Source organism: Spermophilus citellus (assembly GCF_964194105.1).
Source record: "Spermophilus citellus genome assembly, chromosome: 4".
Taxonomy (NCBI): Eukaryota; Metazoa; Chordata; class Mammalia; order Rodentia; family Sciuridae; genus Spermophilus; species Spermophilus citellus.
The window spans coordinates 222,112,244-222,137,781 of record NC_138185.1 but is presented as its reverse complement, the minus strand read 5'-3'; the positions used below and the strand labels follow the sequence as shown (position 1 = coordinate 222,137,781).

Sequence of the window (25,538 nt, the reverse complement as noted above, 5' to 3'; positions counted from 1 at the left end):
GCATGCACCCCATGTCTGTTTGAGGTGCATCTTTTTCTCTCTTTCTTTCTGGAGGGTAAGGTGGGCACCCGACGGCTACTTAAACGCAATTAGTGCAGCCGCCACTCTACAAGACTCGGGTGAGAGGTTTCCCGGCCTAAGCAGCTCTCAATCACCTGTTCAATACAGAGCAGGCATGTTGGGTTCTGCCAAAGCCGATTCCAACTTTTCTGTCTGGGCCCGGAGAGCAATTGGTGTGAGTACACAGTGTCCCTAATCCCGATCTGCCTCGGATGCGTGGAGGTGGAGGAAGGAGTTTGGAACAACTGCGGAATTCCGGTCTGGGCTACTCTCAGACGTTTCCAAAGGTTCCTTTCTCTTGAGCCCCCTTCCAACAGCCCTCAGGGGTATCTAGGGTGATCGGTAGATGAATGGCACTGAGGGAAAGCCCCAATCACATTTGCCTCCGTATGGGCTACGCGCAACACTCCCAACCCCGCATCCATTCCTCCTGGATGCTTCCCTTCCTTCGCAGGTCAGAAATGTTAGCAATTCAGGTTGCAGGACTGAGAAAGGCATAAGATAATTAGTAAAATCTGCCCAGGTTCCCTAAGATGCATAGGTAACTTTCAATAGTCTGTTTTACCGCCCAATGTTTAAAATGAGCTGCGTTCTTTAAGCTACTAGAGAGGCATTTTTAGAATCAACTCCTCTGGTAATCTGCTACCTTACAACCAGTAGATATCCCTTAACACTTAGGCGGCTCCTTTAGTCTACAGAGCAAAGACAACAACAAAAGAGCACAGGATTCTTTTGCAATGTGTTTTTAGTGGTCGGGAGGAAAGCAGTAAGGCCCTTAAGTCTGAATCCTCCCAGGGTCTCTGGCACAGGGCAAACTGAGACCCTAGCAATTTGCTAAAGGGGACCAGAAACCCCTTGGCAAAGCAAGGTGAGAGACGGGTTTTCTGGACCGTTTAGGAAGCTCAAACTTAGGGAGACGTCCCTAATGAGAACAGTTTTCTCTGGCGCAGCCTGGGCGCCTGAATCCTGTTTTCTTCTCACTCAGTCGGGAGCTTCTCTCTCTCCAATACGCCAGGTGCACCACTAGCCTGCGTATTGAAAAATTGGGATAAATTTGAACCTCAGACACTCAAGAAAAGCGCCTCATTTTCTTGGCCTGGCCTCAAATACGAGAAACCTGGCCACCAGAGGGAAATATCAATTTTAATACAATTTTACAGTTTGATAAAATTTACAAAAAAAAGGAAATGGTGTGAGGTGCCGTATGTTCAGATTTTCTTTGCTCTAAGGGAAAATCCTAAATTATGTCAACAATGTGAAGTAGACTTAACTATGATATCTGCCATGTGAAGGAAAAAATCCTGGACTCACTGAGGAAAAAGAATCAAGAGAAAAATTTGGGCCGATCAAAGTACATACCCCCTTCCCCCTTCCAAGACCTAAGGCAGATAAAAACTGACTCTACTGGAAAGTTAGGAGATATGCCAGATTGCCTAGGATTGGATCTATCCAAAGGAGCTAATCTTGCAAGTGAAAGGGAAACTGAGGAATTCCCAGCAGCTGCCAGAGCCATTTTCGCTTTGGGGAAATTTCCTCATAATTTCCTTCACTGTAAGGATTACTCCACATAAATGCAGTAAAGTCAGTCACACTGAGACCCTTAATTTTACACCTATAGTTGCCCTTATGCGAGAACATCTGGTCCACTCATGGGGAAATCTAAGGTGCCACTGATAGGAGTCATAATTAAATGGAAGTTCAAAACCTGGAGAGAGTTTTTCTTATCTGGTCTGTTTTAAAGGTTATTATAGATTGTTTCTTGGAGATAATCTAGGCTAAATGTGTGTCTAAAAGATGTTTCATTGTAACATCTGGTATCTAAATGAGTTTGAAGCATTGCGTAATCTTGCAGTTAAAAGTTAGGGTTAGGTAATTGATTAGTTTGATTTCAGATAATTCATGCAGGAGAAATTAAATACTTCCAAGTTGGCAAGTAACTCCCAATCATTCAGTTTTATTTTTTCATCAATTTTTGAACTGGGTAGCCTAAGGAGATTTCACTAGGTATACAGTACATTGATTTGGACAAGGATAGTAAATTATGATTTGGTATCTGTTTCTCTCAGTGTGTAAGATTTAGGAAAAAGTGTTGAATTAAAACGTTGGTCTGGCTTATTGAAATGACATTAATTAGCAACAGTCTTGGGAATTTTCAAAGTTTAATTTTAGATACACATGGTAGTGTGTGGATTTTTTCCAGGTGATCTAATGTAACTTAATACTACTTTAGGAACTTCAGAACAAAGAAAGTAGCTTAATGATCCTGAAGGAACTTCTTCTGATGGTGGCTTTTATACTATCAAGAAAGATCCTATTTTCAGTTTTGTGTGAGCAAGTTTTTCTAGTGTAGGAAGATATAAAGATGAAATTTTGTAAATTGTACCATATTTTCAACTTCCAAACCTGAAAATTGTGACTTATGGTTAAAATGCCTTAGACGTGAAGTTTCTGCTCAAAATTCCAGTTTTCCCAGTTCCTTCTAGACCTCAGCCAGGACTTACATTGATATGCAAATAGAAGAAGCCTGGAGCACTCAGTAGGAGACAGATCTGAGGCCCAAGAAAAAAAAAAAGGTGTCTTACCTGAACTCAAACTAGATTAAACCAAAGAGTAAATTGTATGGCATTTACTAATTACTGGCCGGTCAATTTATTCTAGGACTTTTGCCTTTTCTTAGATTCTATGTTTTTTTTGAGCTCATGATTTTTATTCTACAGACAAGTTAATGTTTTTCTGATAAGTTCTATTTTTGATCAACTGGAGTTTTTTTTAAACATTGCAATGAGATTTCACCTGAGAAGGCTGCGAGGCCTTTTGTGTTATGTGTTACACTTGTGTTACGTGTTGTATGTCGGTATGTCTGTGTGTCCATATGTCATGCAGTGATATGACAATTGACAGATGAGGAGCGCTCATGAAAAATTAAAAATGGATCCAAATATCTTTGATTCACGTGATTCAAATGGCTCAATTTAAGTTGGGTAAACAGATGAAAGTAAAGATGTCTTTAAAATTAAGCTTATAAGTTTTTCTAGGTGTTCAAAAAGGCCTTAATAAAATGTTAAATCTGCTTAAATTCAAAAGTTTACAAGTATTGTTCAAAAATGTGACGAGAAGGAGGTTAACAGATAAAAAGATACCGGTCAACAGCGGTATCACTAACACCATGGAACTTGCATCTCAGCTACTCTCCCAATGCAGGAGGATCGCAGTTCCAGGCCAGCCTGGGCAGCTCAGTGAGACCCATCTCAAAATAAAAAGGGCTAGGGATGTGGCTCTGTGGTACAGCACCCCTGGTTTGATCCCTAGTACCACACACACACACAGACACACACACACACACACACACACACACAATTACATATGTGAAGTCTTGCACAGGTGAGGACACACAGTGGGCTGTTATAATCAAGGTCCCTATAAATCAAGAATGCAGGCAGAGTCTAGATGAGTCAGGACAGCCACCATCGGGCACCTGACAGCCGGGTTTTGCTTTAGGAGTGGTGTGAGATGCTTCTCGGATCTGGTGAGGCTCTGAGCTCCAGGTCCTGTGACTGAGCTTGTCAACTGCTCTCTGCACCGAGCCCCTGCAGGACGGTGAGCTCAGGAAGAGGTCTGAGGGGCCAAAGGGACATAGCTAAGGAGCCTTGGGCACCATGAGAACCCTGGCATGTCGCTCTCCTTACTGCTCCCTCACTGCACTGCTGGGAAGGGAGACGTTGAGGACAGCCAGCGCGGGCAACGTCTGGATGGGTGCTCCTCCGTCTTGGCCAGGTGGGAGGTGGGCTTGGTCTTCCTGAGCAAGCAGTGGGCGGGTGGGAGAGCACATACACTAAGCCAGCCCAGGAATGCAGTTGTCACACTCGTTACATACTGATGACAGATGTTTCCAGCAATGTCTGTGCCGGGCTCCTGCCTGGCTCTCTAGTGGTGCTCTTTGCACCAGGAGTACAGATTCACGTGTCTACACTGCTGAGCCAACAGGATGGAGCCGGGTGACAGTGCAGTTCTGGGTCAGCGGGAGGCCCCCTGCAGTACATGCATCAAAGAACTGCAAAGTGAAGGTAGCTGCGAGATCTCTTAAGGTCAGGGACACCTTGACGGAGCAGTGGCCAGGGTGTGGGTGGGAGAGCTGGCTCCCTGAGTCTGGGTTGAACTCCAAGCTCAGCTTTCTGTTTTTATATCTCTTCAGTGGACATTAGCAAAGGGAGCTGGCCACAGGAAACTGTGGGAGAAGTTCTAGAAACTACAGTATGGGAAGAACGTTGAGCGATAACAAAGGAAGTCTAAAGAAGAGTCTTCCTGGCATTGTGATGGCTGCCTCCAGCTAGTGGAAGGGAGGCTGTGGGAAGTGAGGCCTAGCCTCCTAGGGTGTGACTTCTCTGGCTGGCTACCTTCTTAGTGGGGAGAACTGGGAGGAGGTTGGTGCCCCCCCCAGAATACGGAGGAATCACTGAAAGGAGTTCACTAGGATTATGAATTCAAACCTCTCTTTTTGTACCTGGGAGGTTGAGGCTGGGCAGAATGAGTGACTGTGCCTGGTTGTAGGTAAGCGATCGGGAGGACTGGACTGGAAGGTGGGCCTGCAGCCTGGGACAGGGAGCGGCCTCCAGCACCAGTAGGATGGATAGACACTTCTTCCAATAATCCCCTCTGGTCTTACCCTGACCTCAGGAGACTTGCAGGCTGGATCTGGCTGCAGGACGGATGTTCAGGGGACTAGATTGGGAGGGGCCATGGTGCCTTCCTCGGGGACACATCCCTGCTCTGTAGTTCTCAGGGTCCTGGGTGACACATGCTGGCCTCTGACTCCAAGCTCTCAGGCCAGCCATTGTCATTGGATCTGTACATGGAGACTATAGGCTCCCTACCAGTGCATCCAGCTGCCAAAGACCCACATCCCAAATCCTCAAGTCTTTGGAGACAGTTAATGTACTGGGGACGAGGAAAGCAAAGGGTTTTCAAAGGGTTTGGGTTAAGATCCTGGTTTTACTGCTTTTCAATTCAGTAACTCTGGACACGGTGTGTCAGTCTCCTCATGTATCAATGAAGTGCTCTCATAAACAACGCTCCCTGGGTACCCTCGAGAACATGCATTTCTACAGTTAAGGTTAGGGGACATCCCTAGGAGCAGAACCCCTAGAAGGGAATGGCCATTTTAAAACTTATTTTGACTTTTTGAAAATACAATTCTAAACACCTCTAAAGAAGGATAGTCCAATGCAGTGTGTTTTGGATACACATGTCGGTCACACACACCCATGTCACTTGACCGTCTGTAAGGAGGAAAGGTCCTGTGTGTCCAAGGGCCAGACAGACCTGATTGCTGGCTCCTCCATCTCAGTACCCGCCTGGTGCTCCCACTGCTCTGCTGACTCTGCTTGGAATGTCGTGGGACCTTGCTGGACACTGCACTGGGGCAGGTCCACGTTTGGTTATTGCAGTTTCATTGAATGTCCCTCTCCAGGCACTGCCCTGCAGAGATAACCACATTTCTGACTTCTGTCTCCTTCAGTAACTTTTGCCTGTTCTTGAACTTCATAGAAATGGATTTGTATGGTGCATGTTCTTTTGTTTTTGACTTCTTTCACTCCACACAATGTCTGAGGTCCATCCATGTTATCACCTATATCAGCATTTGAATTTTTTTTTTTAAGTACCAAGGACTGAACACAGGGATGGAACCACTGAGCTTTGTCCCCAGAGTTTTTATTTTATTTTGAGACTAGATCTTGCTAAGTTTCTGAGGCTGACCTTGAACTTGCGACCTTTTGTCTCAGCCTCCTGTGGCATTTAATTCTTTTTGATTGCTACATACATTCCATTTTGAACCACAAATAACTTTTCCATTTTCCTGTAGGTGGGCTCTTGGATAGTTTCCAGCTCTTAATGTCATGAAGAAGACTGCTATGAATATTTCCAACCTGTCTTGTGGTGGACACAGGCACTCATTTCTCTTGCGTTTGTACCAGGGGGAGGGGTTCTATGGCAGGTGTGTATTTACTTAATTTAAGTAGGTTCAATCAAATAATTTTCAAAGCAGCTGCTCCCCTCCCAGCAGCTCTACAGGGCCAGGTGCTCGGCCCTTGGCACTGCCTGTCTCCTTGGTCCTAGCTTCTTGGTGTGTGTGATGCTGTCACTACAGTTTCCTCCCTCTGTCCCTTTGCTGGGATGGAACTCAGGGCCTCGCACGTGCGGGGCGCCCCCTCTACCGCTGAGCGATGCTCCCTCAGTGGAGTTTCCACCTGGACGCCCCTGCTGAGCGGCCAGAGGCGACCTTCACACGCACCCGCGTTTCTTCTGTCCTACTGCTCTCAAGAAATCCTCCTTCAGTTTTTTTTTTTTTTTGCTCAATTTTGAAAGAAATATCTGTCTCACTAATTCACAGGAGTTCAACATGTCCTCTCTGTCTCATTTAAACATACACATTGTGAGTGTCTTCTCCCCGCCTGTCGTTTACCTCTTAGTACAGTTTTTTTAAATGAAGAGAATGTCTCAATTTTAATGAAGTCCAACAATTTTTCTTCTACAGTCAATGTTTCTGGTGTCATATTGGAGAAGTTTGCCTTCTGCAACGTCATGCAGTTTCCCTGCATTTTGTTCTAAAATGCAAATCTTTAGTGCAAATCTGTCATTCATGCAAATCTAAAATGTAAATCTTTACTGATTGACTTGTCACCCTTTTGTGATGTGGTCTCGCCATGTTGCCAGGCTAGTCTCCTACTCCTGGGCTCTGGCAGCTCCCGCCTTGCCCCGAGTGACAGGAACCGCAGAGTCAGCCTGTGCCAGCTTGCTGTTAATCCTTTTTAATTGGAGAATTGTGTCACGGGCCAGCATGTGGCCTGTTTTGGTCAATGTTTTGTGTGCACTTGAGAAGACCATATATTGTCGAGCTGTTGGCTGTAGTTTCTACGAATATAAATTAGGTCAAGTTTTCTATGCTTTTGCTAATTTCTACTGCCCACTACTGTACAGCTCACTACTTGGAGGTATGATTAGATTCTTTCCATATGTTCCTGAATTGGTCTGTTTCTCGGAACCTGTAGATCAGCCCATTCTTGTTTTCTATATTTCGAACATATCGTACCAGATGCATAGAAATTTTGGTTTGCTCTAACTCTCTTTTCAATTGACCCTTTTATGATGAAAAAGGTCAGTCTTTCTCTTTAGTAATTCCTGTTGGCTTGGGATCTATTTTATGCTAGGTTAATCAACTTTTACACCAGCTTATTTTGGTTAAATGTTTATAAAGGTTATTTTTTCTACTCTTTTACCTTTCCTCCTCTATCAGCTTTATTTTAAAATTCATTTTCTAAGACTTGGCAAGACTTATCTGGATGGAGCTGGGGTTTGGCTCATTGGTAGAGCACTCGCCTAGCGAGCTCAAGGCCCTGGGTTCAACCTGCAAAAAAAAAAAAAAAGACTCATCTGGATCCTTGTTGAAGATCAGCTTCTTTTAGAATGTTGCACTTCCTGAATAGGAGCCCATAATCAGAGTGCTTGCTTGGGTTTTATTTTGGGGGTGTGTAGGAGTAAGGGGGACTGCCTCTCCTAGTCTTTTCAAGGAAGCCCTGCAACTCTAAATACGTTTCTGAAGCCTCTGAGTAAAATTAGTCAAGAGCTCTTTACAAAACAAGCTGTTGGTGGAGAACTATCTTCTTGACCCTATGTATTTACTTGCGTTCTATCCATGGATAGAATGTTCTTCTCAGAATCTTATTGTAAGGCAGCTGGCTGGCCTCAGGGGCTGGCAGTGCAACACTTCACATCTCCCAACAGTGTGTTTGTGTATTAGTCTGTTTTTCATTACTATAGTGAAATACCTGAGGGAGTCTAACTTTATAAAGAAAAGAGGTTTATTCATAACATAGTCTTGGAGGCTCAGAGGGCCATAGCTGGTGACAGCCTTCTTGCCAGCAAAGTCCCACGATGGTGTAGGGCATCCCATGGCAAGAGACAGGGAGCCTTTGAGTCATGGGGACTCTCCCTGGTGACCTTATCCAATCCTAGTCACCTCACCAAGGCCCCATCTCTAAACACCACTGTTGGATTAATTAATATCTCCTTCCTAAGGATGAGAATTAAATTCCAACCTGGGAACCCCTGGGGGACACCCAAACCTACAAACATGCAGCTCATAAGCAGGCTCTTCCTCTGCCTGAGTCAGATCCTGTCTGTGAGAGTGTCCATGCTGGCTCTGGCTCTGGGCAGGTAGGAAAGGCGAGATTCCCCTCCACGCGCACCCTCGAGGTGTGGGAAGGTGCACAGCCTCCTCGTCAGGCCTCTCCAGGTGGAGGCGCTGCTGCTCCTTGGTTGCTGCACACTTCACCCAGCTTCCAGACCTGTTACAGGCAGATGCCCTTCCTTGGGGCCTAAAGTCGGTGGCACTCGGGTCGCCCCAACATTCAGGGTGGGGTCTGGGCAACTCTGAGTAGAGCAGGCCTGCGCCTCTCTTCTCTGGACTCCGCCTCAACCAGGCCACTCTAACTTCCTTCACACTGCCCTATAACTCAGCCCGAGAACTCAGGACATGTTTGTGGCCCCACTCAGTGCTAACTAACGGTCCCCTAGGTTTCCACTCTCCTGTGAGGAGGCAGAGAGGTACGGAGGATCCCAGGACAAGTGCATCTGGGATTCAGGGAACCCAGCTCTCCAGGCTGGTCCCTTCCCAGCACACCATGCTGTCTTCACAGTGTGCCTTGGGAGCAACCCAGAGGCATGAGGGCATCAAACTTGTCACAGTAGAAGCCACCGTGTCTGGAGCAGACCCTAGAGTCCAGGAGCTGTACCGGGTAATGGCCCTTACGTCAGTGGGCCTCTCAGCCTCCATTACCTCCTTACATAACGGGCCTCTCAGCCAGGGGATTCCACCTCATTGTCCAGCTCCCATGGGGTGTCGTGGAAATCTGTGCCATGTTATGGTTGTCACCATAATTGGGGCCAAGAGTGCTATATACCCTGTAACCTGTGACCCAGTGTCTTTATAAGGCAGATCCAGAACCAGTGAGTAGGAAGAACAGGCAAGCAGCTTCTAGAGTGTTTGTGGGAAAACCTTCATGCCATAAAGGTTCACAACAAAGGAGAGGGCTGCCCGGACCACCTCATGTCGGGCCTCGAGGTGGGGATGCCCCTTGTAGCCACAGAAACCCAACAGGGCTGTTTTGTCATGGAGACCCATTCAACAGGCAGCACATTAAAAGCAGAACCCAAAAGTTCCTGTTCTCCTTCTTAACTGCTAACGCTGTGCTTCTTTGGGCCACAGTTGGCAGCCCTTTGCTCCACTGGCCAGAGTTTGCCCTGCAGAGGCTGCCCGAGTCCCTGCTTTAGCAGAGTTTCTCATGGCTGCTGAAAGCCCGCATCTGTGAGCTCCCAGCTTACAGCTGGGGACGCGCAGTCGGCCTCCGAGGAGACAGGAGAGAGGGTAGGGCACACGTCAAGTCGCGTGGTTAAGCCAATAGCCCACATCTGCAGGTCTCAACTTCAGTCTGCATCGTGTCACACGGGGCATGGGACACGGGAATCACCTTGCATTCACACAGTATTTACCAGGTGCACTCACAAAAGACTCATCTGATTGGCCCATGATGTACTATCAGGGAGAGAAATAGTCTCATTCTCCACGCGTCTCGATACTCTTTCCAAAGTAAGGTGTAAGACTGCTAAACCCACAATTGGAACAGCTGCCTTCCATATATTTATGAAGCGCAGGGTAACCGTGCTCTGTATTTTTCAAAGCTTTTTCGATCTACTATTCTATTCTAATCACACAATGACACGGTGAAGAAGGCAGGGTGAAATCACTATCTGCTCATGAAAGTCAGGGGAGTCTACCTAAGGCCTCATTGGCTGGAGTGAAAGGCTGCAGAGGCAGAATGTGAACCCAGAGCCTCTGGTTCCAAATATTGACCTTTTGCTTTCTGGTCTCTTCCCCGGGGGTGAGGAGTTGGCGCTCAGGCTGGGGCCACTCACCTGCTGGTCCTGTAGCTTGACTCCGACGACCCTGAAGCTGTTGCTGGCAGTGTTGTGGTAGATGTTGATGCGGCTGAATCCCTGCTGGCCAGGCTTGATGGGCACCCACTTCTTACTGGTGTCGTCGTAGACCATCACGGAGGCCCGGGCTTGGCAGATGCTCTGTTCACTGCAGAACAAGAAAGACCCAACGGGTCAGCCTCACTCTAGTGGATGGGCGCTGGCTCTGCCTTTTTTTTGGAACTGAGGCTACTTGCCATAGGCCTTCTAACTGCCAAACTTGTAGCTGTGTGTGGAAGGGCTGCCCTGGAGGTGATAAGTCCCATTCTTTAAAGGCCACACGGAGTGAACAGCAGGTTCTGAGCCTAAACTATGAATAGATGGGAAAAGATGCCCAGCTTTGCTTTTGGGGAAAAGGCGCTAGAACCTCTTGAGAGGAATCACTATTACAACTTGCCAGTCACCTACAGTATTCTAGGTACTGCACTAAACAAGGCAACGCACTGAAGCACCTACACTTGACAACTTCAACAGTAGCGACCTATTACCCCTGTTATTCAAAGAAAAGAGTGGCTCAGAGGCCGAGGGAGATGTGTAAGTCCACACAGGTGTTCAGTGATGAATTTGGGATTTCCAACCAGTTCTGTCTGACCCTAGAGCACAGAACGCGGAGAATTCTTTGCAACATCCAATGTGATGGGATAGCATTAGAGACACCATGAAGACAATGAAGGGGTTGGGTAATCTAAAGAGTGGGTGACAAATCAAAACAGGCAGGTGGCTGTGCTTCCCTTTGCTGAAGGCATTACCTACAAGGCCACCTCTTCTGTCCAGAGTGATCTGGAAATCCAGGGAAGAAGCAGAAGCAGCCCCTGCAGGGTACATGCTAACACTAAAATCAGGACACAAAAATGCTCTTCCCTTCAGAGCCCCCGGCCCCTCATCACCAACAGCCCAAGATCTTTGTTTTTTTTTTTAGAGAGAGTGCGAGAGAATTTTTTTTAATATTTATTTTTTGGTTATCGGCGGACACAACATCTTTGTTGGTATGTGGTGCTGAGGATCGAACCCGGGCCGCACACATGCCAGGCGAGCGCACTACCGCTTGAGCCACATTCCAGCCCTTTTTTTTTTTTTAAGAAATTTTTTTTTTTTTTAGTATTTATTTTTTAGTTCTCGGCGGACACAACATCTTTGTTGGTATGTGGTGCTGAGGATCGAACCCGGGCCGTACGCATGCCAGACGAGCGCGCTACCGCTTGAGCCACATCCCCAGCCCCAACAGCCCAAGATCTTGAATGCAGTTCCAGCCTCGCGCACAGCAGGATCCCCAAATTCAAGATGTGTGAAAGGACAGCAGGAAGTAGCAATTGTCAGAAATGCCACATAAAGACAATGAGGCCTGTAAGGAAACCTGGAGCCCCAGGACTCGGGAGCAGTAACGGGAGGAAAGCAGGACAATGATAATGGCGGTGAGATGGTGGTCAAGAAATAAGAGCAGGGAGGAAGAGCAGGAAGAAAAGATCAACATTAAACAGAGACATTAGGTGGGAGGGAAAGGGAGAGAAAAGTGAAATTTGCATGGTAATGGAGGGAGACCCTCATTGTTATACAAAATTGCACATAAGAGGTTGTGAGGGGAATGGGAAAATAAACAAGGAGATAAATGAATTACAGTAGATGGGGTAGAGAGAGAAGATGGGAGGGGAGGGGGGATAGTAGGGGATAGGAAAGGTAGCAGAATACAACAGTTACTAATAGGGCATTATGTAAAATTGTGGATGTGTAACCGACATGATTCTGCAATCTGTATATGGGGTAAAATTGGGAGTTCATAACCAACTTGAATCTAACGTATGAAACATGATATGTCAAGAGCTTTGTAATGTTTTGAACAACCAATAAAAAAAAAAAAAAGAAATAAGCCACATCCCGTCCCCTTCCTAATCATATTTAAGAAGGCAGGAAACCAAAACATTTGGGAAAGATCTCTCCCTCTAACCCTGTAGCTACTGGGTAACAAAAGTAAAGTTTTAAAAAATAGATTGGTCTTCAGCGACTTGGAACCTGTTGGGTCGGATCCTAAGTGTCCCAGAGGACTGGGCTTCCTGGGACCTGCTCCGTTGCTCAGATTGCGGATGATGGGGAGTACGGATTTTTACGATCTTAACATCACCTCTGGGCATCCAACTGAACTCTGTGTGCGCTTGATGGGCTCCACCCTGCTGGCTCCTCACTGGGGTCTGGGGCGGCTGTCCATCCCCTGGGCAGGCCTGTGCTGGGGCTTGGTGTGGCTGGTAGCTATGCTGGGACAGAGCAGCCAGGGTTTTGGTCTGTGGTGAGGCACATCCTTTTCCATGACTCATCCTTCATCCCGCCAACACTAAAGGGACAGCACCTACGTTTCTGTGCCTCGCGCTTGGAACCCTGTACCCTCCGAGAGAGCTTGGTTAGGAGGAGCTGCCACCTGGTAGTTAAGTCTCTGGGCATGAGGTCTAGTAGAAATCAGAGCAAACCATCATGCACACTGTCACTCAGACCTGGATGAGTCTCTCAACACAAACTACCTGTGAGCCGAGTTATGGGATCAGCTCTGTCACTTACTGCCATTGATACACCCTGGTGCTCACGGGGATTGGGGGAAGAGGGGACATTTTCCAGATGCTTCTCAGGGACTGGAGCCACCCTTAGATGCAGCAAGGTATCAGCCAACAAAGCATGCCTGCATCGTCGTGGTGATCTGAGCTGGATCCCAGCTGCACTGCTTCTGATGTGAACCAAAGCCCGGTGATGACTGGGGGCGGGGGAACCGTGTGATAGGATGATGCCTCTGAGAGTCCCTGTGGGCTGCCGTGGAAGTGGCTTTGACCTCCTTCAGGAGAACCTGTCATGGGAGCAGAGCCGACCTATGGTCCCTGGTGTGTACATCAAGGCCATGTGTTCCCCAGGCCCCTCCAGCTACTGACCAACATGGCAGGGGGACCATGTTGGCCCGTGCTTGCCCAACATGGTGTGGGGGCAGCCCATGAGCCTGGATTTTCTCAGGGCTGTGCTGTGGTCTGAGAGGGCTCTGCTCTCCCTCCTGCCCTCTTCCTTCACAGACCTCACCCCGGATCCCCCTTGACGCTCTGCTGCCTACTCCTGCTCCCTTCACCCTCCACCAGGCTTTCCCAGAAAATCCTCTACATGCCAACTATCTGCACAGCCTTGGCACTGCTTCTTGCACACACTGTGACGGTGCAGGCCCCGTGAGGCCAGGCGCATGTCTGCCTCGTTCTCTGTTGTGCATAGCCGGTGCTTAATAAATGCTCACTGAAGACTCAGTGCTGAGAAGGACCCTAGATGATCTAAGCCTGTTGATGACCGGTGACACCAAGCCTGTGAGCAATGGGGGCAGACTGCTTTCCCCAGCAGCCCCTGCTGTCACATGGCCTTGGTTTAGAGCATCTTCCTGGCCTGAGTGACACTCGGCTCGCTGCTCTGCAGAGTTGCAGAGGGTGTTCTGCTGCACAACTGAAGGAATGCCTTGGCTCCTCCGTGACCATCCCCATGACGCAGCCGGTCCCTTCGCCATCCCTGTGACTCTTCTCTGTCAAGTGCCTCACGTAGCATGTTCTCCTCTAGGGTCTGGGTCCTAAAGCTGGTGTGGCATTTGGGCCTTGGTCTGACAAGCACAGAGGCTGGTGAGTGAAGAATGAGAGGGGAAGGCCAGCCCTGCCCCCGGGAGCTCCCAGCCGGCAGGGCAGGGAGCCAAGGCATCTTCCTGCAGAAAGCGCTGTGTGGGCTTCACGAGGGAGACAATCCAGGAAGCAGATGTGGGACTCTAGGCGGAGGAGACAGGCAGCCTGGGCAGGGTACCACGTGGCACGCAGAGCCGCAGGCCCCTGTGGGGGCGAAGCGTTCCCGGGGTCCTCCCATACCTTTCAGGGTGTTAGGAGCAGAGACGATGGAAATGGAGTGTTGTACTGGGCTGCCACCTACTAGGTGCTCAAATAGCAGTGACTGTTTTAGTTATTGCAATTATAGCCACAGGTTCCTTTTTTTTTCCTGTTGTTTTTAACGCTTTAGGTTCAAATTAAACTTGTGGTTAACCAAAAGCCCCGGGTGCCCCCATCTGATGAGTGTTGTCTGTTTCTGCTTATTTCATGGCCACTAACACATCTGAACACAAGGGAAGGCACATTTATTCCACTCGCGTCTGTCTTGCTAGCTTGGGCTTGTTACCCCTCTAGTTTTTGTTTTGGTTTGGTGACTCGTGGTGGCTATCCAGCCCGTGGCTGCCTGGGCTCTGTGGCTCCAAGTACCTCCCCTAGTGAAACCCAAACTGCAGTGCACGTGTTCTGCAGCATTGTGGTACATGCGAAAAGAATGAGCTGCTTTTTGAAAGCACATATGTACAAAGTTCTCTTTACTAAATAAAAGGCTATTTCCTTGTCCTTCCCAATGGGACCATGTCCCTAGGACTTTGTGGCCCTGGCCACGGTGCCCGCCTTCCTCGGCTCTGCAAAGGAGAGCAAGGCTGCTGCTCCCAGGCCTAGATCTCCCACAGGACGCTCCTACGTAAGCAAACAACAAGTGGTCAGGTGCTGGGACCTCTCCAGCACCTCTCCAGGGTGTTGTCAGTGGGGCAGAAGGTGGATGGATTCCCTCAGAAGCTCACGGGCTGCTCAGAGTGGCAGGCCTAACTGATTCTCCTCTCAGGAGAAGACTCTAGAATAGCAGCCCGACTCCCTCCCCACAACGGGCTTTGGCACAGGTGTCTGTGGGCCTGCTGCTTCCCTGCAGCAGCGGGAGACAGATCCAGCAGTCAGCTGCACTCTGTCCACTCGGAGGAGAAATGCTGTGTGACTGTGGGCCTGGCTTCCTCATCTGTACTGAGGACCTTGCTGACCTTGGAGGTCCCCAGACAAGTGAGCACGCCCTGAGCTCTGCCAAGGAGTCCACACTGGGCCAGAGGGGAGCAGGCTTGGTCTCTGTCCTAGAGTTGGGCTGGCTTTCTTTTTTAGGCCACAGAACTCTTTGGAATAAGTTGAAATATTCCACTTACAAGGAACAAAAGCGACACATCCTGTGTGTTCTGCACACAACTCTGAAGCCTAACTGTGGACCAACAGGAGATTTCCTATCTCAACATAAGAAATCACTGAAGCAGTTGGAGGTAAGACTAACGGACAGAAAAGCTCACGGCACACACCCAGGTGACAGCCACGTGCAGTCGGCCTGTCTCTTGCTCTGTCAGAGCCTAGAAAAGTTCAGGTTCCATGCCCTGCCACCTACGGGACACTGGCCCTACCTCTCTGGTGGCCAGGAACAAGGTTTCTGAAGTCCTCGAGGCTAGCCTAGGCACTCCATCTTAGCCCGCTCTATCCAAGCACAGCTGACCCGGGGCCCTCTGCTCTGTGAACCTCTTTAGGCCTTTCAAAGCACCTGCTACAAGAGCAAGGGCAACAGACACTCAAGAGTGGAGAGACCTGCTGGAAAACACGAGGTCAGGGCTGAGCCTGAGAGGCCACGGGACTTGCCCACTGGAGAGAGCTGGCTTTTGCCTGGGCCACACACTTCTCAGTTTGTCCTGTTTCTTGGTGTCTGTCCCACTGGACTGAGAGCTCTTCGAAGGCGGAGGCGCTGCCATATTCCCTTGGTAAACTCAGTCCTTACGGGGTGCAGACACGAGTAGCTGTTGGACAAGGGACTCCAGGAGTGGAAAAAGCAGTGCATTTGCGATCATGTGCCCAGGGGACGTCCCTCTTGCAATGCTACACAGTCCATTCTCACAGTGAGCAGCTGCCAGCTACCAGCAGGTGTCACAGATACCATCAGCACTTGGCTTCACCACCGCCTGGGACGGAAGTCAGAAGCCACAACACCGACGGTGGCCCACTGTGCAAAGCAGGGCTGCTGGGGCTGCGGCTACAGGTGCCTCTCAGCTCGGCCGGGCCAGGCCCAGGGACAGAGAGCTGTGGGGAGGCTGGCCACAGTGTAACCTCTCTCTGAGGCCTCAGGGAGTGCAGGCTCCCTCCTCTGCTCCCCGGGAGGGTCTCAGGTCTCTTACTGGTTCCCCCAGAAGAGCACAATGGTCCTGTCAGCCGATGCCCCGACTTGGCTGCTCCTTCACACAGCTCACCCCCTGTGCTGGGGACTCAACTTGTCTCCCCACCAGCACTAGCATCTGCCCATAACCGAGGGGCGTTCTGGAGGAAGGGCATTCAGCGCCGAAGACAGACAGTCCCAGCCAGTGCCTCGGGGGAGCACCTGCCAAGCCCTGCGAGCTGACATGAGCTAGTGCCCACCGAGCTCCCAGCAGCCCCTCGGGCCCTCTGCTTTGCCCCAAGCTCCTGCTCTACATCCTCCTTCACTCCCAAGCCCCCACTGGACCTGGCTTCTGTCCTGAGGTCACACTGAAACAGCTCCAAAGGTTGCCCCGACCCTGCTCTGGAATCGGTCACCGCTGGTGACACCTCATCCTCATTTTGGAAAACCTCTCCTGACCAACTCAGTTGTCCACTCCCTGGCGCCTCCATTGACCTCTCAGACTCCTCCCAGCCTGCTCAGAGCCTTCTCCCCACTCACCTCGACATCGAGGGTCCTGAAGCTGGGCCCAGGAAAGGCCTCGCTAGACTAAGAGTCCTGCGGAGTGGCTTGAGAACGCGGCTGTGCACGCGCTGGCACTAGCCACAGCAGCCCGCTCCAAGGGGCTGCTCCAGAGTCACTCTCAAGGCTCGGCTTTCCCACACGCGCCCTGCTTAGCTCCTTCCTCTTCCCGTGGTTCTCAGAACCACGTGCTGCAAGGCTCAGAGAGCCGCTCCTGGGGCGCTCTCACTCCACTGCAGCAGAGCCTGACGCCAGGGCCCGGGTCTCCCTGTTAACACACGCTCTGGCGGATTCCGCAGCAAGCAGTCCGGGACCAGAACCTCGCCTTCAGACCGCGCTCTTTCACCCCCGGCAGAGTTTACCTGATCGCCAGTGTGCTGGCGTCCCTCTGCTGACCCATCTGATCCCAGCCCTCTTTCTAAACTAGGAACCACATCTCCAGCTTCTAGACCTGCCTCGGAGAACTCCAAACCCAACTTATGCAAGCAGGAAGCATTCTTCCCACCATTCCCTGGTTCAGAAAATGGACCCCCAACCCCCGTCCCAAGGTCCCATCTGAAACCTGAAAGTCACTCAATCACTGTCTTGTGCCTTGCTCTCTGTGACAAACAGGCCATCCACTGGACTCTTTCTTTTCTACAGTGCTGGGGATGCAACCTGGGCCACCTGTACCCTAGGCAAATACTCCACCATGGAGCCGTGCCCAGCCCCAAAGGACTTCTTAATCTCTCTCCTCTCTGCCCGTCTGTGGTCACTGCCTCAATCCTGGCTGTCTCTCATTGATGTCATGATGGGTTCCTGCTGACCCTCCTGCCTCCAATTCCAAGTCTCCTGACCTCCTTTTGCAGTGTCCCCAGAGGTGTTCATCAAAGGCACACCAGATGTGTCTCTGCCCTCACTGGGAGCTCTGCCCCTCCCAGGCTTTGACTCATACAAGCTCCTCAATGCCTCTGCTGTCTCCGTCTGCATCTCACCTTAGCTACCCAATCTCTCCTTCCTCTTTCCTCATTTTCCTGGGAGGTGTGTGGAGGACTCAAAGGCTTGCCAGGTGGAGCTCAGCACGGGGAGTGTGGTCAGCTCCCTGCTCCTGCAGCCCTCGGGCTCCCCACCTTACCCCAAAGAGCCTAGTCTTGTGGAAATACTCAGGGCCTTAACAGACTCGGTCCCCCATGGCCTCTCTGCCCCAGATCATGCTGTTCCTTCTGCCCAGACACTTCCTCCAGCCTCGCTGATGGGTAGCTCCAAACCCCAGAGCCGCAGAAATGCTACCTCTTTTAGAAAGCCTTCCTTGAGGCCCCAGACCGAGTTAGACAGCCTTCCATGAGCCCTCATCTCACATCCCTTGCTGATCACCACAGCAGCCCTTCCCAACGTGTACTGCAAAAAGGGTCTACTTTGGGGCCACTCTGAGGACGATGCCCGCCTCCAGGCCAGGCTCTTCCCTCAAGACAGGCTCCTGGCTGCTGGACAAAGGGCTTAGGCCACAGCTCCCTTCCGCCTGGGTGCCTTCCTGCCTGTTGTCTTGGACCTCCAAAGGTCCTCAGATGTGGCTCCAGAGTTATATGTGGAAAAAGTGGGATGTTTTGCTTTTGTTCTTCTTACGTGAAAGATTTCAACACATGTTCTAAAGTGGTCTATGAAATATGGTCTATTGAAAGCCACCAGCGTCAAAGGTCCAAGACAACAGGGCTGACTCTTGGTCTAGTCCCCACAAGCTTCCCTCCTTGCTCTCCTGGACCTGCTGCCCGAGTCCTTCCTGGGAAGTCTCAGACAGGAAAGTGGATGTGTGCACAGTCACTGTGGGAGAGCTGGGTCCAGCAGCCAAAGCATGTCCCTGACATTTGGTCTGATTAAAATGACTTTGCTGTCATCACTCAAGTAATTAGAAGGAAGAGATTTCCTAAGACACGCTGTCCTCCCAATCCCCAGTTTGACCCTGAACTTTGCTCATGGCTCAGGTCAAGCATCACCACCTTTAGTGACAGGTCTGTTCACTGCCATTCACTTAACAGCTACTACTACGAGTGGCCATGCTGCTTTGGACCTAGACGTGCCTGCCCTGGGAACTGCAACCTTACAGGGAAAAGACAATCGCAAAATGGGAACCGAGTGCTAGAGGAGGGAGCGTGCTGGGCCTGGGGGAGGAGTGCCCATCTTTAGGGCTAACGCAACATCAGCGATTCACACACAAGGCAGTGCTCGGAGCAGTCCGTGTGCTCAGGAGTTCTCTGCCCCTGGCCTGCTCCGAGGTCCCGTGCGCTTCTCACCAGTTTCAAGATTTCAGGAAAGCTCTTTAGAGCCCATCTGCCTCCAGAGACCATAAGCTCCTGGCTGCATCTGAGCCATCGGAGCCACCAGAGCCCATGTCCTCCTGAGTGTGGGCTACTGCCTGACTTGACAGGCCAGGGCCTGGTAGGTGGCAGAGGAACTCAGAAGTGGTGAATGGGGGCCCTGGAGACAAGTGCACCAGAGCAGGCTGTGGGCCCCCTGTGGAGTCCGGATTTGTTCACTGCCTTCTCAGGAGCGAGGAGGAGGGAGGGAGCCTCTGGGCTAGAGCAAGGCGGGGCTGGCAGCTGGCTGCGGTTGAGCCAGGACAAGGACCTGGATCAGGAGGCAGGAGCCTCTCTTTGCGAATGCCAGCCTCCCTCTCCAAAGCACCTCTTGTGATAGTTTGGTAGCCCTCTCCTGGGACAGCCTGTGTGATTTCGTGAGAGCTCAAGACAGCCACTCCGAGGTCCCTGCTCCACTTAGCCCACTTCACACTAGGGGACTTGTCTGAAGTCACACTCCTCCACTGTCTTGGACTTGCCCTTTCTCAAACTCTTCCCTGGTCTCTTGTGACACAGTGCCAGCTTGGCTCCTCTCTAGAACGCTCCTTTTCTGACCACTGTCTTTCCCAAGGAGAGCAGCAGAGAGACAGCACTGGAGGAAGTCTGCTTGGCTGGTGGGGCAGAGGGAGGCCTGGCATAGCCTACAGAGGCCATCGCACAGAGACCACAGAGACCGGGAAGTGAGGCTGGCTGTGCCCTCGGGGGAGGAAGGTGAGGCTCTGCAGGAGGAAGGTGCTGAGCCTCTGGACTAGCTCCTGAATCTGCTGGAGATCCAATAAGACTGAGGAAATAAGTGGGAGAGCAGTGGACCTGACATGATTGGTGCCCGGCTGACACATGTTGAACAAGGAAAACGAAACGCCAAAGCTGCACACAGTGAGCCCTCAGTGGAGTTCGCCTGGAGCCGCCCTGTGAGCGCCATGCAGCCATGGCTACCTCAGATTCTTTTAGCCCCTCAGGAGAAAAACAAGGTGGCAGGTCCCTCCTGGGCCCGGAGAAGCACTCTCCCTCTGGGGGCCCGTCTTTGGGGAGTGTCCCAGGACCACTAGGAGTATTGCCAAGATCCAAAGGAGGGACAGTGGACCACCCCCAGGCCTCGCTGTGGGCAGTCTCCACACCCTTGCACCTGTACCCTCCTGCAGCTCTCCTCACCTGTCACCTCCAGGGAGAGCAACTCCTGGACCCCAGGAAAGCTCCCTGCTGACCCCTCCCCTTCACTCTGCCCAACATGCACATCCTGTTTATCCCTCCCCCTCGGACTCAGCAGGAGAGCCGAGGCAGGCTGACTTCTGTTTGCTTTTTGAAGTACTGTTTATCACTGCGGCCCCAATTACTGGGACCCCAGGATGGCTCAGTAAAAATCTGAATAACACTGGCTAGCACATATGCTGAACTCTGCTGAGTGTTATTTGTTGGCAATCAAGGATTTCTGGTGGGGTATAGGGGACCATGACTCACTTGGGCTCTGGCCACCTCTGCTTTCTCTTGGTCTATTTCTACATTCATTGAAAAACAAACCAAACAAACCAAGCAAACACGCACTTACTGTATACCGAATGCATTCCCAGGCTCAAGGCTTAAAAGAAACTCAACTATCTGTTGAATACAAGATGTGGTCTGTCCCCAGGTGGAGGGCACTCATTCAGAGTCACTCTGCTACGAGTCCTCTGAGGTGCTCACAAGGCGAACCACAGGGGCAAGAAAGGCCCATTCATTCCACCCGGGGCTCCAGGGAGGCTGCCAGGAGGACAGAGACTTTTCAAGGAGGGAGTGACCTTTGGAGGAAAAGGGAGGTGTCAGCAAAGGCACAAGGCTGGGGGTTTGTGGGTGAGTGCCACCTCCCAGGTCACCATTGGTAGCAATGTTCTTTCCCACACCTACTCCAGGGGAAGGAGGAAACCCGCTCCATGCCAGGATGTCCCAATGCAGTGATTGAGAAACAGACACCTGGAGTCCCAGAGGTACCCAGATGACAAGCAGCCCGTGGGGATTGTTTCAGATGGTGGAGATAGGCTGGGAGGGCGCCTGCCCAGCGTCAGCAGCTGAGAGGCCGACACGCAGACACGCCTGTGCTCGGCCACACACCTCAGGGCTGCCTCCTGCACAGGGGCTTTCTCACTCCACTAGGCAAAGCAGAAAACCAAGTCCCACTTTTCAAAAAAATTATTTTGAAGCGGTTTTCCCTTCAGCTTTCTAGTTGAAGAATTTTAAACGTACAGAAATGTACACTCTTGTCCCAACATTTTGCCATATGTGACTTAGATATTTCCTTTTTTTTTTTTTTTTTTTTTTTGCCCCCTGGATTATCTGAAAGTAAGCTGCAGATATGATGGTTCAGTCCTGGGTTCTTGACAATGTTGTTTAAAATAACAAGGTTCTGGCTAGGGGTGTGCCTCAGTGGGAGAGGCCCTGGGCTCTATCCCCAGCGCTGAAAAATATCCTTATTTTTTTATTTTTAGTCATGTGAGGTTGGCGAATACAATATCCTTATCACACCAAAGGGAATCAATAATTTCTTAACAAATCTAATACAGAGGTCATTTACATTCCTGAGAATGTTTCTGATGACTTGGACCAGGCCCCACCCCTGCACAGCCCACAGTTGTGCTATCTGTTAACTCTTTTTAAAGATAGGATTAGGGTTATTTGGGGGGGGGGAAGGTACTGGGGATTGAATCCAAAGGTGCTTTACCACTGAGCTATACCCCAGGCCTTTTTATTTTGGGGACAGGGACACTTTACTGGCATTCCTGAGGCCACCAGATAGCATCTCTTTATATATGTTAATGCCACCTGCACTAACCATTGCTGTGATTTGGATGAGTGTCCTTCAAAGTTCCCCAGGTGGTGGGACCTAAGAGGTGGGCCTAGGGTCACTGGGGGTGTGCATTTGAAAGATACGCTGGGACCAGGGTCTCTTCCTCTCAGTCTTTTTCTGCTGCCTGGCTCATGGTGGTTTGCTCCACCCCACAATGCCACCGTGACGTGCTGCCCTTGCCAGGGCCCAGAGTAATGGGGCTGCCCACCTGGGATGGGAACCTTCACAACTGAGAGCTAAACAACCATTTTCTCTTTATGAGTTGATCGCATCAAATATTTGTTACAGTCGTGAGGTTGGCGAATACAACCATGTTTGAGAGTAAAATGAGAACATATCAGTGTACATTTTGCTAGCTGACAACATCAAAACGCGTCATTGTATCGGGAAAGTTCCACTGAGTGTTAACGGGGTAAGAGCGAAGAAGGCAAAAGTAGTCTCAGTATCACTATATGGTTTTGACTCAGAAGCCAAAAAGGTCAGTTTCCTGACTGAATTTAGAGAACGGCTACAGACAGCACCGAACACAGTGGATTAGATCTGCATGCATCACCACGGAGACTGCGTGCCTGAGCCTTGTTTTGGTGAATGTGAGACATTGAGAGAGGCTTTGGGTAACTGTGCCTGCGTCCCGAGTCTGGCCCATTCATCCCCTCTTCCAGCCACATGGAGGGAGGAAAGGACCACCCACCATGGGCAATCAATCCACACGTTTGCCTCTTCTCCCCAGGGCCATGTCCTGGGCACACATGCAGCTACTCCTCCCCCCTGTGACACGAGTGGAATCGGACACAAGTCCTTCCTCAGTGAGTAAGTGACGTGACTGAAGGTGATGTGTACCTTGGGAAAACCCAAAGCATAACAGACAACAGGGGCCGGGCGGGTGGGACCTCCTGTTGCCCCCACGGGCAACGGTCACTTTTGCTGTGTCTCCTGCGCCATACCCTGCTATCAGCAGGTTCCTGCTTAGGTCAGCCTTGTCCAACCAGTGTGCACTGGGGTCTGTTCTTAGAGCGCTCCAGGCCCCTGCTCCAGCTGGCCGACTCTCCAACGGCAGAGTCGAGCTCCTCATTGTGGTAAAGGAGCTGCCCCCCCCTGAGTTGCGGTAGACTTGGGGTTTCCCTCGCCCACTTCAGATCCATCAGGAAGTCCTGCAGCCATCCCTCCCAAGTCTACATCCGGCTTCCTGTCTCCACCTATGTTAGACGTAGGCTCCCCTCTCACCTATATGGGCTCCATCAGGAAGTCCTGCAGGCACCCCCCAAGTCCTGTATCTGGCTCCCTCTCTCCCCCTCGCCACCATCACCTCTTTCTGGATGGCTGGGCAGCCTCCCAGGAGGGCTTCCTGCCTCTGTTCTTGTCACACTGGGACTGTCATTCATACAATGGCCAGAGAGATGGTCCTCAGGCTGCTCCTGGAGTCTTTCCCTGTGCCAAGACCCTCCTCTGTCTTCCCCACGTGACTTGATCCAAGGCCTCGCACTGCGGCTGCACCATCAGGCTGCCGACTCTCTGCCCTTCTCCTCCCACTCTCCCCTTGACCCATGGCACCAGCTTCCTATTCCTCTTCTGACCCTTGAGACCATCAGGTTGTTCTCATCTCAGGCCACTTGCTGCCTGGCCCCACCCCTGCCCATGTTTTCAGCTGCGGCACTTCTCGAGGCTGCCTGTGTCCTCACTGAGGGACAGTCAAGGGGCAGGCCAGTCTTCCTGTGCCACTGGCTCTGCTTGAGCTCCTATCTTCCTTAATGGGCCCCCACCCCAGCCCACCCCAGCAACTTTGAGGACGAGATTATCCACTTGGCTCATCACCTAGAGCCCAGCACCTAGAGCAGCCCTGGCTGACCAGACACCTGCTCGGTCCCCTTTTTAAAAACATGTTCCCTGTCCTTTGAAGTTCGCCTGGGAGCCCACTCTCCCGGGAGTCTCTCCTGGCCACCAGCTCCTGCACGCTCTACTCTTCCTGCCATGCTGCTTGGTCCTCCACCAGGCCCTCCTCTCCTCTGTGAGTGCATCCCCCTCTCCCCAGGGTAGAGGCCAGCGCTGGCTCCTGTGTAGAGCAGGGAGCGTGGCATTGGAGCGGGAGGCGTGAGCCAGGCCTGTGCCCCTCACTCACTGGCTGCTTCTGGTCCAGTTCCTCTCTCCCTCTTTGTCTAGAAATGCACTGTGGGCAGTATTTGTGAAGAAGTCAGGCACTGCCGACCGCCATGAGGCCACACTGGGCAGCAGATGGCTGTGTCTGTGGGAACAACAGCTGCACACGGCCTTTCCCAGGTACAATCCACTGCCATGACAAGCCCCTGGCTGCCTTCAGGAGGATGGCCCTGGAATCTCAGACCTGGCCCAGGCAGGCTGCTACCTGTTCATCTGCAGGCCCAGGCTTCTTTCTAGAATCTTCCACTCTCCCCAAGTTGCCTATGTGTGCTCTCTCCTCTCCCTATGAAGAGGACACACCACCTCTTTGGCTCTGCTGGGATCTGGTGTTCACTCCTGGCTTCACATGTCCCTGTGCATGACAAGGGATCTTTAGACCATGTTCTTCTGCTGGTCTGTCAATGTCAGTTTACTTCGGAGGTCCAGCTACAAAGCCTGGGGAGGGAAGGGTACTCCTCCCCACGCTTGCTCCCTTCAGGACTCTTGTGAGAATCATCACAGCATTCTGTGTGCTGCCATGTGCTCGCGAGAGTTCTAGCTCCCAACACTTGCTGGAGTGCTCGGGAGTGTTTCCTGAGGGAGGGGTGCCAGAGCTGGGGCCCACAAGGTGCATCTCTGTGGTAGGAAGCTCTCTGTGGCCCCTGGAGGCCAGGGTAACTCAGAGTCTGGCTCCCATGGGGTCCCCACTCTGCAAGGGCCTGCTCCCAAGGCTGCTGTGCTACAGCTTGGCCAATGCTGCTGTTTGCACAGTCACCTTGGGTGGGTCATGGTCTGCCTGTGGATAAGCACAAACAGCCCTGATGGGGGTCGAGGCACCAGGGAACCTGGGATCTATCTGGTTCTGCACACTCAGCACAGAGAAGTCCCACTGGTCGCTGGGCCTTGAGAGCTGAACTGGGTCAGCAGTCTTCAGACTTCAAAATCAGCATCCCCACCACCATACCACACTTTTACCCCTCAGTGGAATGTGGGGGAACGCACACATGAAGAGAGCAGGGTACCACGGGCTGAGGCGGAAGGTAAGCAGGGAGCACTGATGTACACAGCTCTGCACAGCTGATCCCCAAGGCCTTCCACATGGAGAGTCCTCAGATTTCTTTCTTTTTTTTTCTTTTGGTACTGCGAATTGAACCCAGGGTGTTCTACCACTGAGCAACATCCTCAGCCTTTTTATTTTTTATTTCGAGATACGTCTTGCTAAGTTGCCCAGGCAGGCCTTGAACCTTATGATCCTCCTGCCTCAGCCTCCCCTGTTGCTGGGACTTCAGGCACGCACCACTGAGCCTGGCAGCTTCTCAGATTTCTAAATTTTAACAGACCTTTCAAAAATCTTGCTGTGCACCCTCCCCATTTACTCCAGACTGTTTTCTGCCATCAGTGATTGACAGGGTGGAGTGAGCTGCCTAAACTTTTCACCACTGAATTTACAACTGAAAATGGCTTTGGAAGTGAATGTGCCTTTGAATGGAAAGCATTCCGCAGTGCCACCCACAAGTCCTTCAAAGCTAAAGGAGATTTACTAAAGTGATAGAGAAGTGGCTGCAAAGGAGCAGGAATAAAGCCATCAAAACCCAAAACAACGAAACCTTTGTTTCCCATGTGATTGGACTGGGCCT

At 51.0% G+C, this 25,538-nt stretch overlaps 1 protein-coding gene across 7 annotated transcripts in view; it reads right to left on the bottom strand.

Moving 5' to 3' along the window:
* The window catches only part of EVL (Enah/Vasp-like), a 166,474-nt gene that overhangs the window by 42,130 nt on the left and 98,806 nt on the right, over positions 1–25,538 (bottom strand). For all 7 annotated transcript variants that reach the window (XM_081292020.1, XM_081292015.1, XM_081292014.1 and 4 more), the window contains exon 2: positions 10,030–10,198. In XM_081292020.1, coding sequence (XP_081148146.1) covers positions 10,030–10,198 — 169 coding nt within the window. The remainder of the gene's footprint in view (positions 1–10,029; positions 10,199–25,538) is intronic.